The sequence below is a fragment of the Phoca vitulina genome, unplaced genomic scaffold (assembly GCF_004348235.1).
Source record: "Phoca vitulina isolate PV1807 unplaced genomic scaffold, GSC_HSeal_1.0 scaffold3, whole genome shotgun sequence".
NCBI lineage: Eukaryota > Metazoa > Chordata > Mammalia > Carnivora > Phocidae > Phoca > Phoca vitulina.
In genome coordinates, this window is record NW_022589706.1 from 39,805,625 (window position 1) to 39,823,142 (window position 17,518).

The window sequence follows — 17,518 nt, forward strand, 5'->3', positions numbered from 1 at the left end:
TATATTTAGCAGATACCTTTGAGTATTGACCACCTGTACTCTGCATATCTCACATGGCTTTATCTAACTTACTGTCCTAATTTATAAGGTCATTTTACCAACATGTTCCTCCCCAATCATTCTCAATCTGATTATTTTCTGAGAACAAAAATTTGAGAAGTAAAGTTACCAGATTAAGTGTATGAACATTTTTGAGGTGATTCATATATTATCCCAAAATGTGTTCCAACAAAAGTGATTTTGATTTACATATTCACTTGCATTATTTGGGCTGACTTTTACACTGCACTCTTGCCAACATTAGATATTATTTATTTTACAAAATGTTAATTTTAAAAATGCTATCTCATTAATAAAAATGCTTTCATTTTTCTGATTACTAATAAATTTAATAGTTCCCAACATTTATTTACCTGTGTAGTTTTCTTTTGTAAACTTGTCTATTCGTGGCTTTATTTATTTTTCTACTGGTCTGTATATTTTTTATTGATTCATAACAGTTCTTTACATATTAGAGGTATTCTTCGTCATATGTCTATGTATTTTTCCCAGCTTATATTTTGAAATTCTGGAGTTATAATTGATATAAAATGCATAGATCTTAAGTGTATAGTTTAATGAGCTTTTAACAAATGTATATATCCATTCAATAACCACCTCAATCAATATACAAAACATTATCCCCAAAATTTTCCTCCTGTTTCTAGTCAATTCCACTCTACCCCTGCCCTAGAGTCAACCACTTCCAGATTCCTATCACCATAGATTAGTTGTATTTATTATTCTTTGTAGGTTTATATAAGATTTATATTATTTCTTCCTCTTAAATATTTGATAGAATTTACTATTGAAGCAATCTGCGCTTAGTGTCTGTACAATTCCATGAAGTACTAATTAATCATTTCCAATAAATAAAGCTTTGTCTCCTATCAGACTCTGGGAAAATCAAAGAAATATATGACAACCGCTGTTTTCAATTAAGGCTTATAATCAAAAAAGGAAATAAATCATTCATTTACTCAATTCATTAAACAAGTATTTCTTAATCAATTATATAATACAGGATACAACAAGAATAATAAAACCGTTCCTTAAAGTAAATTTCAATTTAGAAGAAACCATAGACCTATAGGTAAATAATTAAGATTATTTGATACTCATAAAAGAGAATAAATAAAGTATTGAGAGATATCAGAAGAAGAGTGGGAAAATCCAAGAAAGATTCTCTTATCATGGAATTGTGCAGACAGATAGGATCTTAGGTTTGAATCCCAGCTGTGCAACCTATTCACTATAAAAACTTAAGTAAATTTCTGAACTTCATATAGTACCTTAGTTTCTCCATGAGTGAAATGCAAATAAAAATGATACCCTAGGTGAGGAATAAATGAATTAGTACATGTAAAACACTGTCAGTATCATCACTGTCTTAACACAAAAAGGGATTTGCAACATACCTTCTATATTATTTTTCTGTCCACAGTTAAAACCTTATTTTATTTCCAATTATTGATTATATTCCCTCTCAAAGTCTTGTGGTAAGTTTTGAGTTTGAATACTAGTAATTGAAATAGAAGACCATGTAAATTGAACACATTTCCACAATTCAGACAGTGAGAAATGACTTGGGGGACTAACAGCATTGTCTATGGAGAATGTGATTCTGCCTTTCTTCCTCTTGGCTTTGGTTTCTTTTTCTTACCTGTTCCAATTAGAAGAGAACCACTTGAATTCACTTTAAGTATGGGGATTTGTGATAACGTGAGTCCCAGTTTCCAAAGGGCAAAAGCAGTTAAGAACAAAGCAGAGCTCCCCCCCTTAGACTGTGTTCTCATGTAGTAGGCCTGAGCCTTCCCTCTTGGCTGAGTTTTTCATTCCACAAATCAGCATTACCATTTATCTCTTAGTCAATATGTAATGTTGCCATTTCCTCCCCATCTTTAGTTTAACAGTAAGTTCCTGAAAAGCTGGGTTGGATTCCATACAACCTAATTTGAGAAAGACTGAAATTGATCCTTTCAGCTATGATCATGGGTTACTGCAAGACTCTCATCCTTTCTGCTGGATTTGCTGAGAATTCTGGTCCAGAGGTCAGACAGTTCTTTGTAACCTTGATGGAGATGGTATTTATTATTTGATACTTACAGACCCTATTTTGTTTTTCTCCCCTAGATTGAAACCGAGATTTCAGTTCCTGCCCTGACTGCTGTTGCAACTCCAAGAACTGTAGACCTTGCCCATCCAAGGATCAAGATCGAGGGTCTGTGCTTTGAAAGAGAACGAACTGAACTGCCCATCCGTCCTGTAAGCCACCACTGCCTTGGCATCCTTCACCTCACTTTTTGGTTGTTCCTGGGGTGCTGTTTTGCTACTATAGTGCGTAGGCCAAGGTCATTGGGAAAGATAATCTTGAAAGAGTGGTCTGTGGCATGAAGGAAGACCTAGCTGCAAGATATGTAGAGAGACTGGGGATAGAGGGCAAAGAGCATGGGCTTTGGAATCAGTAAGAGCTGGGTTCAAATTCCAGCCTCACCACTAGCTCTGTGATGTTGTGACAGTGTTCCTGAGCCTTATTTATTCATTCAAGTATTTGAATGCCTACTGTGTGCCAGCCACCATTCCCAGTGAACAAGATGGAGAGAGACAAAAAATAAGGGTCGAAGGCGATGAAGAAAATAAAATAGGAAATGACTGACTATGGGTGAGGGTGGGGAATAAGCTACTTTGTATACGGTAGTCAGGGAAAGGCTCTCTAAGGATGGGATATCTGGTGTGAAACCTGAGTGACAAGAAGGAGTCAGCTAGGTGAAGGTCTGAGAAAAGAATATTCTAGTAAAGGGAAGAACATGTGCCAGAGTATTAAAGTGGGGATGACCTTGAAGTTGGGTGGAACAAGGTGAGCAAAGAGATTATAAAGTTAACAGTTCCCACTGGGAGGTCTGTTGTGATTTGAAATAATAGAGAAGGCATTGGTACTCAGCATAGAGCCTCGCACATTCAGTGGCCTCCCTCCCTCTTCCTCCTTGACACTCCCCTCTATTCATTGTAGTGACAACTTGGTGCCCAATACAATTGAGTTTTCAGTAAATATCTAATGATCATGTTGCCAAGGAGGTTGGATAAATTTTACCCTCTAAGAACTGAGGATATGATATGGAATTCAGTTAGGAAATAAAACTAGCCTGGGATTCAAAACCCCTCAAGAAAGCATCTTGAGTTTGCTAAAGTGACTTGCCTTGTGACCCTTGGACAAATCACTTTATTTTCAGTTTTTTGGTATATAAAATGGGGGTTACAGTTATTTTTCTTTAGTTGCTAGGTTTGTTTGGGAGTTTATAAAAGATCTTTTTAAAAAGTGATACCACTGCAGATAATCATACTCTTAGAACCCCAAACAAGTCCATACCAGTGCAAAATAGTACTTTCAGGGCTACAGAGGGGTGTTTGTTATCCATCGTGATTCTTGCGAGTGAGCATTTAAGAGAGAGAGAATAGGAGCTGTATGTCATCCTTCCAATTTTACCAATATAGCAACATAATAGAAAAGCAACCTGGCAGGTGTGATTTTCAAAGACCAGAAGGAGTTGATCAATCAATCAACATATATTCCACACCCGTTATGCACTTACTCTAGCTTTTGGCAAACGTGTATTTCTTTTTTTTTTTAAAGATTTTATTTATTTATTTGAGACAGAGAATGAGAGAGAGAGAGAGAGCACATGAGAGGGGGGAGGGTCAGAGGGAGAAGCAGGCTCCCTGCCGAGCAGGGAGCCTGATGCGGGACTCGATCCAGGGACTCCAGGATCATGACCTGAGCCGAAGGCAGTCGCTTAACCAACTGAGCCACCCAGGCGCCCGCAAACATGTATTTCTTTCAAGAAGTTTATATTCTAGTGGGGAGAAGCAGACAATAAACATACCGACAAAGAGATAAGTGAGCAAAGTGAGGTGTTGGTAAATGCTATAAAGAAGATTGAATAAGTGTACTGTAGAGGAGGGTTATCAGAAAGGTTGATGTATCTTGGATGGTGAAGGAAGATGTCCTTGAGAACGTGATGTTTGAGTCTAGAGACTTGAATAATGAAGAGCAGCCATGACAAAGTTGAGGAAAGAAGCTTTCAAGCAGAGGAACTAGCAGGTGCAAAAGTCCCAAGGTGGAAAGAGCTGGATCAGAGGGGCTTTGTGTGGCAAGGATCATCGTGATCAAGGTGGGGAGGGGAGGCAGATGAGGTCAGAGCAATGGGATAGCAATCAGATCATGTAGGGCCTTCTAGGCCACAGTAGGGGGTCTAAATATTATTCATAGCAAAATGGGAAACCACTAGAAGGTTTTAAAGCCTGAGAGTGACATAATCTGACTTGGGCTTCAGAAAGTACATACCTCATAGGGTTATTATGATGATTAAGTGGGAATAATGTAGGTGCCCCACTTAGAACACTGTCTGGCTCATGGAATACACTCATTAAATGCTCATTCTCTTCCTCAGTAACTGGTATGTGAAGGCTAGATCGTACAGAGCAAAAATGGAAGCAGGGAGACTAGTGAGGAATCTGCTGCAGTAATCCAGGAGAGAATCCTGGATGGTGATTCAATTAGGGCCATCACTGTAAAGAGAGGGAGATGTGAAAATTGGGATATATTTTTGTATCTTTTTGCTTCCACTATAGATATCCCGTGCTGCCTTGCTATACAAACCTAGCCCTCGAATAATGGCTCTAGCTAAGGCCAGGCCTCTTCATCAAGATTATCTACCTGACCGTGATGCCCACTGGCCAGTATCTTATGCTGCTATCCATTGCAAAATATCTCCTAGAATTCAAGAACTAGCTAATCCAAATACAAGGTATGTCAATTTATTGCTAAGATGGGACAGGAAAGCTGGGGGTGCTAGGGAGAGGGAAAAATTAACCTAATAAGACCAATGAAAGTAATCGTAGAAATACAAGAAATTTTCAAAAACATCTCACTTGTTACATTAATTGTGACAAATCTATGGTCTTACCATAAATAGAAGGCAGCAGTTAAAGGGTTAGTGGACTAGTGAAACTTAGATATAGGAAACAATTCTGTAAGGGTGGATATGGGATTATTTATCTAACGTATTGTTAAGTGAAACAAGTACATAACAGAGCACACAATGCTAAGAATACTCTAAGAAAATAGGTACGTGCCATATATTTGCTTGCAGGTGCCTATAATCTCAGAAGAGTATGCAAGAAGCTAGTAACAATGCTTACTTTTGGGGGGCCCGAGGGAACTTGGGTGGGAGGAAGATTTATTTTTTATTAAATAGGGCTTTTGTGTTTTTTCATGTTTTTGCATCATGTACATGTATGACCTACTTGAAGTAAATAATACATTCAACAAAGAAGAAATGGACTCTAATTCCTGTTTACTTTTTAGAAGATTTCTTAACTTGCCTGAACCTCAGTTCATATTGTTTCCTTCATGAGATAATGCCTGATTCCCCTTTTAAGCATCATCAGGAAAACCTAGGAGAAGCTGAAAAAGTCACAGAAGTCTTCAGCTCAGGGAACAGGGAATGTGTTCATTCTTAAATAATATTTTTAAATTTTTATAATGTGTTTTGCCTTTAAAAGAAATAAAGTTCAACAGCAATGAAACGAAGCTCATTCTCTGTTCATTGACAAAGGAAAGGGAAAAATAAGATCAAGTACTCAGGGTCTACCCCAGTGGCAAAGTTATTATTTGGCGGTAAGGTGCTAAGTGTGGGAACTTCAAAAATTTGATTTAAGTCCACCAGAGGACTACTGGGCTTGTTTTAACATTACCCAATTATTGAAAACTTTCCAGAATTAACTTTCTGTGGAAAGAGCCAAGGCTTTGGAATCTGATAGATACATGAATCTGGATTTGACCACAGGTCATTTTTATAACTTCCCGGAGCCTTCATGTCCTTCTCTATACAATGGGGGTCATGACACCTGTTTCATGGGGCACTTATGAAAAATCAAAACAGAATAATATCATAGAGCCTAACACACATAGTGGATGGTCAAGAAATGTTAGTTCCATTTTCTGTTCATTTTTTTTCAGGTCGCATTCTTTTTCCCCCATTTCAGGTCTCCCGTGCACATTATATATTATGATCCAGATGTCTTTAAAGTCAAGCCAGCTGCTTTGAAAACACAGTGTTCTCCAAGGATCCATGAGTTGGCAGAACCTCTTGTGCGTTAAATACAGAAAGCCACGTCAGTCAGACTCTAGTTATGTGTCTAGAAAACATATTAGGTGACTTAGTTCCCTACTCTGGTCCCATCACCTTATATTCCCACATCCCCCCGAAAACCATAGAGACCTCCAGGGAACACCACTGTGACCATCGAATAGCAATTCCTGCTGTTACCTGTAGTCATGTCTTTAGCAGATTTGGAGACTCGAGCACGCAATAAAAGAGAAACAGAGAGCCTGCCTTATCCTTACTATATCTCCTCACAAGCATCTTGGCCATCTCATTGCTCTGACTGACCTGAAGAAACACTTCCTTATGTTTGCTGGGTTTGTTTTTCTTTTCCTGGAGAAATCCATATTCCCCAGACTCTGCTCAGTCCCTGCTCTAATAAGTCCTGGGAATTGAAATAATTCTTTGTGTTGCTTTTCCAACCTCCCCTCCTTAACGGAGAAGTAACACTGAAATGGCGAAACCTTTTGGGATAACTTGAAATGCGTTTCATAATCTGTAGATGAAGTTTAGGGAACAGGTTACCTTAAATAATCACCCCTGCCCCAATCTCTGTTCCTTCACTCAGACTGCGTCGTTTATCAGGAATGACAGAGAAAGCAAGGTATTTGGTAAGCATTATAATTCTCTGTCAAATTACATCTGCCCAGAGGTTTTTTTTAATTTAATTGTTTTGTATTTACCCCAAAGATACAAATGTAGGGATCTGAAGGGGTACGTGCACCCCAATGTTTATAGCAGCAATGTCCACAATAGCCAAACTGTGGGAAGAGCCAAGATGTCCATCGACAGATGAATGGATAAAGAAGATGTGGTGTATATATATACATATATATATATATATATATGTATATATATATGATGGAATATTATGCAGCCATCAAAAGGAATGAGATCTTGCCATTTGCAATGACGTGGATGGAAACGGAGGGTGTTATGCTGAGCGAAGTACATCAATCAGAGAAAGACATGTATCATATGACCTCACTGATATGAGGAATTCTTAATCTCAAGAAACAAACTGAGGGTTGCTGGAGTGGTGGTGGGTGGGAGGGATGGGGTGGCTGGGTGATAGACATTGGGGAGGGTATGTGCTATGGTGAGCACTGTGAATTGTGCAAGACTGTTGAATCACAGATCTGTACCTCTGAAACAAATAATGCAATATATGTTAAGAAAAAAAAAAAGAAGATAGCAGGAAGGGGAGAATGAAGGGGGAGAAATCGGAGGGGGAGACGAACCATGAAAGATGATGGACTCTGAAAAACAAACTGAGGGTTCTAGAGGGGAGTGGGGTGGGAGGATGGGTTAGCCGGGTGATGGGTATTAAAGAGGGCACGTTCTGCATGGAGCACTGGGTGTTATGCACAAACAATGAATCGTGGAACACTACATCAAAAACTAATGATATAATGTATGGTGATTAACATAACAATAAAAAAGTAAAAAAAAAATTTGTTTTATTCTCTCCATGGATCAGTATTTTACAAATGAAACTAAGTTTTATGACATATCTAGATTTACATGAAAATGAACTTATCTGAAAACCAATTTTACAGATGGATGAGTTCATCTCCATTGCTTTGTGTTAAGGAAATAACTAGTGTTATGGAGAGGCAATATTATATAGTAGTTTTGAACTTGCATTTTGGAATCAGGCAGACCTGGCTTAGTCTCCCCCATGGATCATTTATGCCAGGTATGTGATTTTTTTTTTTTCAAAGATTTTATTTATTTATTTGACAGAGAGAGACACAGTGAGAGAGGGAACACAAGCAGGGGGAGTGGGAGAGGGAGAAGAGGCTTCCCGCCGAGCAGGGAGCCCGATGCAGGGCTCGATCCCAGGACCCTGGGATCATGACCTGAGCCGAAGGCAGACGCTTAACGACTGAGCCACCCAGGCGCCCCTAGGTATGTGATTTTGAACAAATTTCCTACCCCCCTCCCCGTGCCTGTTTCTTTATGTGTAAAATGGGTTCTGCTGCATTATTATAAAGATTAAATAAGAAAATTATGGGGGCGCCTGAGTGGCTCAGTCAGTTAAGTGTCCGACTTGTGATTTCAGCTCAGGTCATGATCTCAGGGTTGTGAGATCAAGCCCCTCATCCAGCTCTGTGCTCAGTGGGGAGTCTGCTGCTTTCCCTCCCTTTGCCCTTCCCCTTACTTGCATTCCCTCTCTCTCTCTAAAATAAATAAATCTTTTTAAAAAAAATTATGTAAAATATGAATTGGAAAAAAAATTGTTTACAAATTTAGTTCCTTTGGTCTTCTGAGGGGGGGTGGCATAGTTCATATCAATGGGAAAATAAATATCTTTATGGCTTGATTGATACATTGAATGAATGTTTGTTGAGTGTCTTTGCTTTGCCAGGCACTGTGCCAGGCATTGGAGATAATCACACTAACCCCAACAGATGTGGGCTCTGCTTTCATGGACTATTAGCCAATTGGGAGAGATGGATGTAATTCAAATATTCATAAATGTAAAATTACAGCAGTGGCAAAGTGCCATGGCAGAGAGGTTATAATGCTATGAAATAACAGAATAGAGAACTCTGACTCCCTTGGGAGGGCAAAGGAAGACCTCTTTAATGAAGGGACAATTGGGCTGGAATCTAAACATTGAGTAAGGTTAACTAACCAAATAGGGGATGGGAAGTCAGTCCAGGTAGTGAGAACATATGTTTAGTGGACATTTGTTGATTTGGGGGCCATCCTGCATCCATTTCTCCTCCTTCTGGTAAGAACTCCCAATTTTCTTTTGGAGAATTACTTTGTCTTCATTGTTTAAAGCTTTACTGGTACTTTTTTAAAAATATATTTATTTGAGAGAGAGAGAGCACACAAGCAGGGGGTAAGGGGCAGAGGGAGAAGGAGGAGCAGACACCCCACTGAGCAGGGAGCCCAAAGCAGGGCTCAATTCCAGGACCCTGAGATCATGACCTGAGCCAAAGGCAGACACTTAACCGACTGAGCCAGCCTGGGCTTTGGATCTTACGGAGAGTGGTGCAAGGGGTGGGGGGTATAGTCGGAGCTGATATATCCCAGTAGTGGTGCCCTGATGAGACTTCCTTTTGCTCCTACCCTCTGTGTCCCTGGAGCTACTCTGACCCTTCACCTATTCCTTTGACTCAGAAGCTGCCCACAGCCATCTAGTAAATCCCCTGTGGCAGGTGGGCAGATGTATTGGGGACTGAAAGAAAGCCAGTTTCACTCAAACAGAGGTAAAACGGGGTTACACTAAGCAAGAGGAGCAGAAGGATGGGAGCCAGAACATGCAGGGCCCTGGAGGCCATGTTGAAGACTTTAGTTTTTATCCTAAAACCTGTGAGAGTTGTTGAAGTAATGTAAGCACAGGGATAATGTAATCAGGGTTGCTTTTTGAAAAAATCTCCTTGGACAAAAAAACTGGGGAGGAGACAGTAGAAGTAGGTAGACCAGGTAAGGAGGCTATTTAGTAGATCGGATGAAAGATGAAAATAGTTTGGTGGTACCGTAGTAGAGATGGAAAGAAGTGACAAACTTGAGATTTGAGGAAGTGATTTTTTTTTTTTAAAGATTTTATTTATTTGACAGAGAGAGACACAGCGAGAGAGGGAACACAAGCAGGGGGAGTGGGAGAGGGAGAAGCAGGCCTCTCGTGAAGCAGGAGCCCGGTGCGGGGCTCGATCCCAGGACCCTGGGATCATGACCCGAGCTGAAGGCAGACGCTTAATGACTGAGCCACCCAGGTGCCCCGAGGAAGTGAATTTTTATAGGATTTGGTGATGGGTTGGATATGGTATGGGAGAGAGGGAAGCATTTAAGATAATCCCTGGATTTCTAAACTATGAAATAAGATAGAAGTGTCTTAATATACAAATGGACAATGGCCTGGTCATAAATGACAATAGAACTCTGACTTACAACCTTTGCAGCGACCACCAGGTCAGGAATCTAAACTACAACCTCTTTAGCAATTAGCCCAGAAGGGTCAGGATCTGGTCAATGGTCCTTACTGGTGCCTATTTTTGCCCCCACTTCCAAGTCAGGGCCAACCAGAGAGAGCCAAATATACTCCCTAAGCCAGTCACACAGGATGCCCTATTTCTAGTTAGCTCCTCTCCAACTTCCCCACGCCAGCAGCCTTTAATCAGAGCATACCCAAAGCCTCCTCCGTGTTCCCTCTAAAGCTTTAACACTTCTCTGCCTTTGAATCTCTGCCAGATGCAAGCGATGATGGCTGACTCACAATAGCAAGCCCTAAATAAATAGCCTGGTGTGTCTTCATTTGGGTAATCTTTATTTCCACAATTTATCCCTTCACTGGGAGAGGACCAGAAGAGGAAAGTAGAAAAGCATGTGTTTAGTTCTGGATACTTAGATTAGAGGATGCCTTTGAGATGCTTTGAGCTCAAAGGAGGTGCCAGGTGCAGGGCTATCTTATGACTTGCATGTCCCCTAGGCATTTTGCCTTTCTGGGTTCTTCCTTAAAATAATATGAAAAATTACATTTTATGACTGCGTTGGTATAAAGATGGACATATTAATATTATATATTAAAAATATTTTTTACTAGAAGTTTCTCTTTCCCTTCTCATTTAAAACTACATTTTTGTGAGCTCCTAAAAATACTATGAGCTATAGGCATTGGGCCTACTGTGCCTATCTGAGGAGGTCCTGGCCCGTGGCCTCCCTTGGCAGCAGAGACATACCACAGGCAGTAAGGAGAGGGAGCCTGAAGATACATGTTCTTTCGTAATTTGTGTTGGTTTTTCTTTTCCATCTGGGAGGGGCTGCCAGATGGGAAACTTCCCCACCCATAGCAGTATGCATCTGCCTGCCGGCTCTCTGTTGCCAAGGTGTGGTCGGTCAGCTAGAACTTCCAGGATGTTGAGCATCCTGAGCCGGATTGCAAGACAGGGCAGGCATAAGACTGGGGACAGAAAAAGGTGGCTGTGTGCAGTAAGGGAGCAGAAAGAAGCAGTTTGTTTTCAGTGTGAAGCGGTGGGCAAAGTCACCCCAGGCTAGGGACACAATGGTGGCTGTCAGGCAGCCACTCTGTGGAAAACGGCTGTGGCTCAGGCAGGTGGACATCAAAGGAAAGCAGTAACAGACCCCAGGTAACACACCTCTTTTTGTTTAACAATTTAAGCAGGTGGGAGTGCCTCAGGGTTTAGAGAGTTTGAAAACACCACATTCCTGGCTTCAGCAAGCTTAAAGCATAGCCTAGCTCAGGAAGCCATTTGAGTTCCAAGATCATCACCACGTGGTTGATGATTGGTGGAGAAAGAGTAAGTGACTTTATTGTATGATTTCAAATATACAGGGAGGAAGTGTAGACTTGTGACTGGATGTGTACTTTCTGGAAGAAGAATGCAGGATTTCAACCCTGGACCCACCACTCACTAGCTCTGTGTCTTCAGATAAATTAACTAACCTTTCTGGGCCTCAATTTCCTCACTTGTAAAATGGCGGTAAGAATAGTACGGTCAAATGTTTTCCCGCAAAGCACCACCAAAGAGCTTGTGAATGAGGCAAAGTTGAGTTTATAGCTTACTAAGATAAGGGAGATCGCTACCTTCATCGAATGTTGGCCACATCTGGTAAGGAAAGGGCAGTGGCGAGGTATTTATGAGTTTGGGAGCAGTTAGGACTGGGCAACGGATTGATAGAGATGGCAAGGCAAGAGTTTCTGAAGGAGCCTTCGAGAATTGAGACCAGTGAAATACTTTCAGGTCAATAACAAAAGTTATTTGCAACTTTATCTTTTTAGGCAAGAGTTTTCTAAAGCTATATCACTGAAGGCAGTAGCGTAGTGCAAGTCATGTTAAGGTAGAAGGTAAACCATGCTGGGGTACAGGCGCATCTCAGAGATGTTGCAGCTTTGGTTCCAGGCTACCGCAATAAAGCGACTATTGCAGTAAAGTGAGACAGATTTTTTAGTTTCCCAGTGCACATAAAAGTTATGTTTATACTATACTGTATCTATTAACTATGCAGTAGCATTAATGTCTAAAAAACACTGTACATATCTTTTTAAAAAGATTTTATTTATTTATTTGAGATAGTGACACAAGCAGGATTGAAGGGGAGAGGCAGAGGTAGAACCAGGCGTTCCTACACTGTACATATCTTAATTTAAAAATACTTGCGGGGGGCGCCTGGGTGGCTCAGTTGGTTAAGCGACTGCCTTCAGCTCAGGTCATGATCCTGGAGTCCCGGGATCGAGTCCCACATCGGGCTCCCTGCTCAGCAGGAAGTCTGCTTCTCCCTCTGATGCTCCCCCCTCTCATGCTCTCTCTGTCTCTATCTCATTCTCTCTCTCAAATAAATAAATAAAATCTTTAAAAAAAAAAAAAAACCACAGGTCCATCCTTAAAAAATAAATAAATAAATAAATAAAAATACTTGCGGGGGGCGCCTGGGTTGCTCAGTCGTTAAGCCTCTGCCTTCGGCTCAGGTCATGATCCCGGGGTCCTGGGATGGAAGCCTGCGTCGGGCTCCCTGCTCAGGGGGGAGCCTGCTTCTCCCTCTGCCTCTCCCCCTGCTTGTGTTCCCTCTCTCGCTGTGTCTCTCTCTGTCAAATAAATAAATAAAATCTTAAAAAAAAATACTTGGGGGTGCCTAGGTGGCTCAGTTGGTTAAGCATCCAACTCTTGATCTCAGCTCAAGTCTTGATCTCAGGGTTGTGAGTTCAAGTCCCACATTGGGTTCCATGCTGGGTGTGGAGCCTGCCTTAAAAAAAAAAAGTATTGCTAAAAAAAGTATTAGCATCATCTCAGCTTTCGGTGAGTTATAATCTTTTTGCTGGTGAAGGGTTTTGCCTTGATGGTGGAACACTGCCGTGGTTGTTGAAGGTTGGGGTGGCTGTGGCAATTGCTTAAAATAAGAAAACAACGAAGTTGCCACATCAATTGTCTTCCTTTTACAAACAATTTTTCTGTAGCAGTGATGCTCTTTGATAGCATTTTGCTCACAGTAGAACTTCTCTCAACATTGGAGTTAATCCTCTCAAACCCTGTTGCTTATTTATAAGTTCATGTAATATCCTAAATCCTTTGCTATCATTTCAACAGTCTTCACAGCATCTTCACCAGGAGTAGATTCCATCTCAAGGAACCACTTTCTTTGCTCATCCATAAGAAGTAACTCCTCATCCCTTCAGCTTTGTCATGAGATTGCAGCAATTCAGTCCCATCTTCAGGCTCCACTTCTCATTCTCGTTCTCCTGTTATTTCCACCACACCTGCACTTACTTCCTCCACTGAAGTCTGGAACCCCTCAAAGTCCTCCATGAGGGTCGAAATCCACTTCTTCCAGACTCCTATTCATGTTGATATTTGGATCTCTTCCCATGAATCACAAATGTTCTTAATGGCATCTAGAATGGTGAATCCTTTCCAGAAGGTTTTCAAATTACTTTGCTCAGATCCATCAGAGGAATCACTATCTGAGGCAGCTATAGTCTTATGAAATGTATTTCTTCAGTAATAAGACTTGAAAAAAGACCCACAATGATCCCTTGATCCATGGACTGCAGAATGGATGTTGTGTCAGCAGGCATGAAAGCAACATTAATCTCATTGTCCTCTCCATCAGAGCTCTTGGGTGACCAGGTGCATTGTCAATGAGCAGTGATATTTTCAAAGGAATCTGTTTTTCTGATCATTAGGTTTCAACAGGGGGCTTAAAATATTCAGTAAACTATGTTGGAAAAAGATGTGCTGTCATCCAGGCTTTGCTGTTCCATTATAGAACACAGAGTTGATTTAGCATAATTCTTAAAGGCCCTAGAACTTTTGAAATGGTAAATGAGCACTGGCTTCAATTTAAAGTCGCCAGCTGCATTAGCCCCCAACAAAGGCCTGTTCTTTGAAGCTTTGAAGCCAGGCATTGACTTCTCCTCTTTGACTCTGAAAGTCCTAGAGGCGTCTTCTTCCAATATAAGGTTGTTTCATCTACATTAACAATCTGTTGTTCATTCTAGCCACCCTCATTCACTCTCTTAGCTGGATCTTCTGGGGAACTTGCTGCAGCTTCTAATCAGTACTTGCTGCTTCACCTTGTACTTTTACGTTGTAAAAACAGCTTCCTTCTTTAAACCTCATGGATCAACCTCTGCTAGCTTCAAACTTTTCTTCTGCAGCTTCTTCACCTCTCTCAGCCTTCATGAAATTGAAGAGTCTCAGGGCCTTGCTCTGGATTAGGTTTTGATTTAAGGGAATGTTGTGGCTGGTTTGATCATCTGTGCAGACCACTCACACTTTCTCCATGTCAGCAGTAAGGCTGTTTTGCTTTCTTAGCCGTTGTATGTTCACTAGAGTAACACTTTAAATTTCCTTCAAGAACTCTTCCTTTGCATTCACAACTTGACTGGTACAAGAGGCCCAGCTTTCAGCCCATTGGCTTTCAACAGGCCTTCCTCACTAAGCTTAATCATTCCTAACTTTTGATTTAAAGTGAGAGATGAGTGACTTGAATGCTTCGAGGACATTGTAGGGTTATTAACAGACCTAATTTCAAGGAATAAGGAGAGCTGAGGAGAGGGAGAGAAACTGGGGAATGGCTGATAGGTGGAACAGTCAGAACACACCAACATTTATTGGTTACGTTCACCATCCTACATGGGCACAGTTCGCGGTGCCCCAAAAATTCCAATAGTGACATCAAAGTTCACTCATCACAGATCATCCATAGCAATATAATAATAATGAAAAAGTTTGAAATATTGTGAATCTTACCAAAATGTGACACAAAGACACAAAGTGAGCAAGTATTGTTGGAAAAATGGCACCAATAGACTTGCTCAGGGCTGCCACAAACCTCCAACTGGTGAAAAACACAATATCTGCAAAGCTCAGTAAAGGGAAGCTCAATAAAAGGAAGTATGCCTGTACATGGGAACTCTCTACTTCCCCTCAATTTTTCTGAAAACCTAAAACTGCCCCCAAAATTAAAATATTAATTAAAGAGAAAAAAGTAAACTGGTGGAAGAGGAGATTGCTGCATGATAGGTGCATTCTTGGGGAAATCTTGAATCATCCAACACAAATCAGGCTAAAACATGCTTTTGGTTCTTCATTTACTCTGTATAAAGGAGCATTGTTTATTTTGCAAGGGCATAAAAGAACAAAATGAGAGCAATAGCATGTCTCACACCCATTGCCAAAATAAGCTCTCTCATTAGGTTAACAATCATGAACATTAAATCAATCTCCTCAGAGAAGTAAATCTCAGCCTTATAGGAAAGGTTCCAAATCTCCCTCAGTTTATTCAGTAAATAAAGGCTGTATCTTAGTGATTCTTATTAAAGGATTCACCACATCAACAAATATACATGAAGGTGTTTAACAAAGTGCTTTATTGTTAGTATCTCGTTGATCAGCAATCCCTCATTTAACTTCATCATCAGAACACACAGCTTTTGCTCAGGCAGAGAACCAGCTCCTTAACGCCCTCCCTGCGGTGGAAGTTTGGTCATCCAGGAGAATTCAAACGCATCCTCCACAACCAGACCCCAATCTCCTCCAGCCCTGGGACCACTCACCTTCTCTGCCTTCAATCATGGACATAAACTCAGGTCTGTGTAAAACATGCTTTTCTTCTCTGTAACTCACTTGCTTTCTAACCTTGAGCCTTGTACCACTGAGCTGGTGGAAAAAATAGCCTCACACCTTTCTGGGGTTCCAGGAGCCTCCCCAGTGCCAAGATGTTGAGTAGTGGGGCTTGAGGATGGGGTGGGGTGGGGAAGGTCCTCTGCGCTTGGTCCACATAGTTACTGCCAAGACATGTCATCCCTTTTCCATATGTGCCCTGCAGGTCCTCCAGCTTTCTGCTGCTTTTCTGCTGTGATGGGGATGTGGGAGTCTCTGGCGGGGCTGCCTTTGATCCTGCCTGCCTGGACACAGCCATTTTCTCTGGGATTTTCTTTCCTCAGTAGTGCCTATTTTGCAAAGCCAGACACAGATGCTTTCTGCTCCTGGAATCCATGACCTCTCATTTTTGCCGCTTTACTCCCACCTATGAACAAACATTTCCAGTCTGGGGATGACACAGATTCTCTTTCTTTCATCTCCCCTACAGTGCCCCACCCCAAGGATTCCCTAAGGGCTTAAGCTTTTTGAACAAGGAGCAAAATTACTTTCAAACGGTATCTCTTCTCTCCCTTGCTACATCCCTACCCCAAGGCAATGAGACTGGAGCCTACCGGGATGGAAAGGAGCCCTACAGAGAGGAAAAGGAAGAAATCCACATTTCAAAATATTATTTGGCTATATATTTTAGTTGTATGTAGGTCTTACTTCCCCTAGTATATTTTAAGCGACCTGATGGTAGGAATTGTTTTCTTGTGTCCTCCACAATACCTATGGAGAGAGAAGGTGTATCCTCTGACAAACTCTGGTTTTTCTTCCCTAAGCCTTGGCCAGTTTTGAGGAAAGCTCTGGAGCTCTCCTGTGGGCTGTGATGGTCACATTGCTGATGCTGAATCACAAGACTTCCCTTCTCAGTCATTGACAACTGTTACATTTTTGGTCACATTTGGAGATATTGGATATATCTGAACATAGTTCATCAGAATGGATGGAACTTTAAAACTGTTTTTCATCAGGTGGAAAGGTTTTGGTCCAAATCATTAAATAGGGTGGGAATATAAATCATCACATTACTATTAGGGTGTGGGGGGTGGGGAGGGAAGAGGCAGAAACCTTAATACAGTGACTCTCCTACCCCCAAATGCTGCAGTGTTGATTCAAAATTTTCACATCTGATACTCCTTTAAGCTGAGGCGCCAAAGGCCTGTCTTAAAATGTAAACGTGTTATTTGATGATGGTCTTAGATTACCTTGGTAGTTACTCAGCAGAGCACAAACCCTGAAGGAATGAGACACAGGTTAGGTAAGCTGTGATGGAAAAGGGTGAAAATTTGAAAAGGAAAAGGCCGCCGTCTCCCATGGGTGACTGGAATTAGAAATGAAGTATGAAAGGGGCTCAGAAACCAGGACAAAAGTTCATAATCTTGTCCAGGATACAGAGGCCCTATTTCTGGGGCAAGGGGATTGTATGAGCCTATCGACTTTCTTTTATGTGAGTTATCCAATGAGAGCTTTTTCGTTCTCCACTCAGTAGGGGTGTTTAGCTCCCCAGGCTGGGTGGGCTGGGGTCCCAGGGCCCCAGGGGGGTGGCTCACCACGGGCAGCCCCATGCAGAGAAGGGAGAACGAGCTCCTTGCACCAGCTGTCCGGTCTGTCACCAGTTCTCGCTTGCTTCCACCAGCAGGGCTGAAGTTGTTCTCCATGGCACCCTGCCGCCCGAAACCTCGTCAAGGCCATTAA

At 41.5% G+C, this 17,518-nt stretch overlaps 1 protein-coding gene across 1 annotated transcript in view; it reads left to right on the plus strand.

The window, feature by feature from the left end:
• THEGL (theg spermatid protein like) overlaps positions 1-6,638 on the plus strand; it is a 51,928-nt gene extending 45,290 nt beyond the window's left edge. The window contains exons 7-9 of the mRNA XM_032399328.1: positions 2,173-2,304; positions 4,669-4,844; positions 6,085-6,638. Coding sequence (XP_032255219.1) covers positions 2,173-2,304; positions 4,669-4,844; positions 6,085-6,199 — 423 coding nt within the window. The 3' untranslated portion in view covers positions 6,200-6,638. The remainder of the gene's footprint in view (positions 1-2,172; positions 2,305-4,668; positions 4,845-6,084) is intronic.
• Positions 6,639-17,518: the final 10,880 nt, after the last annotated feature.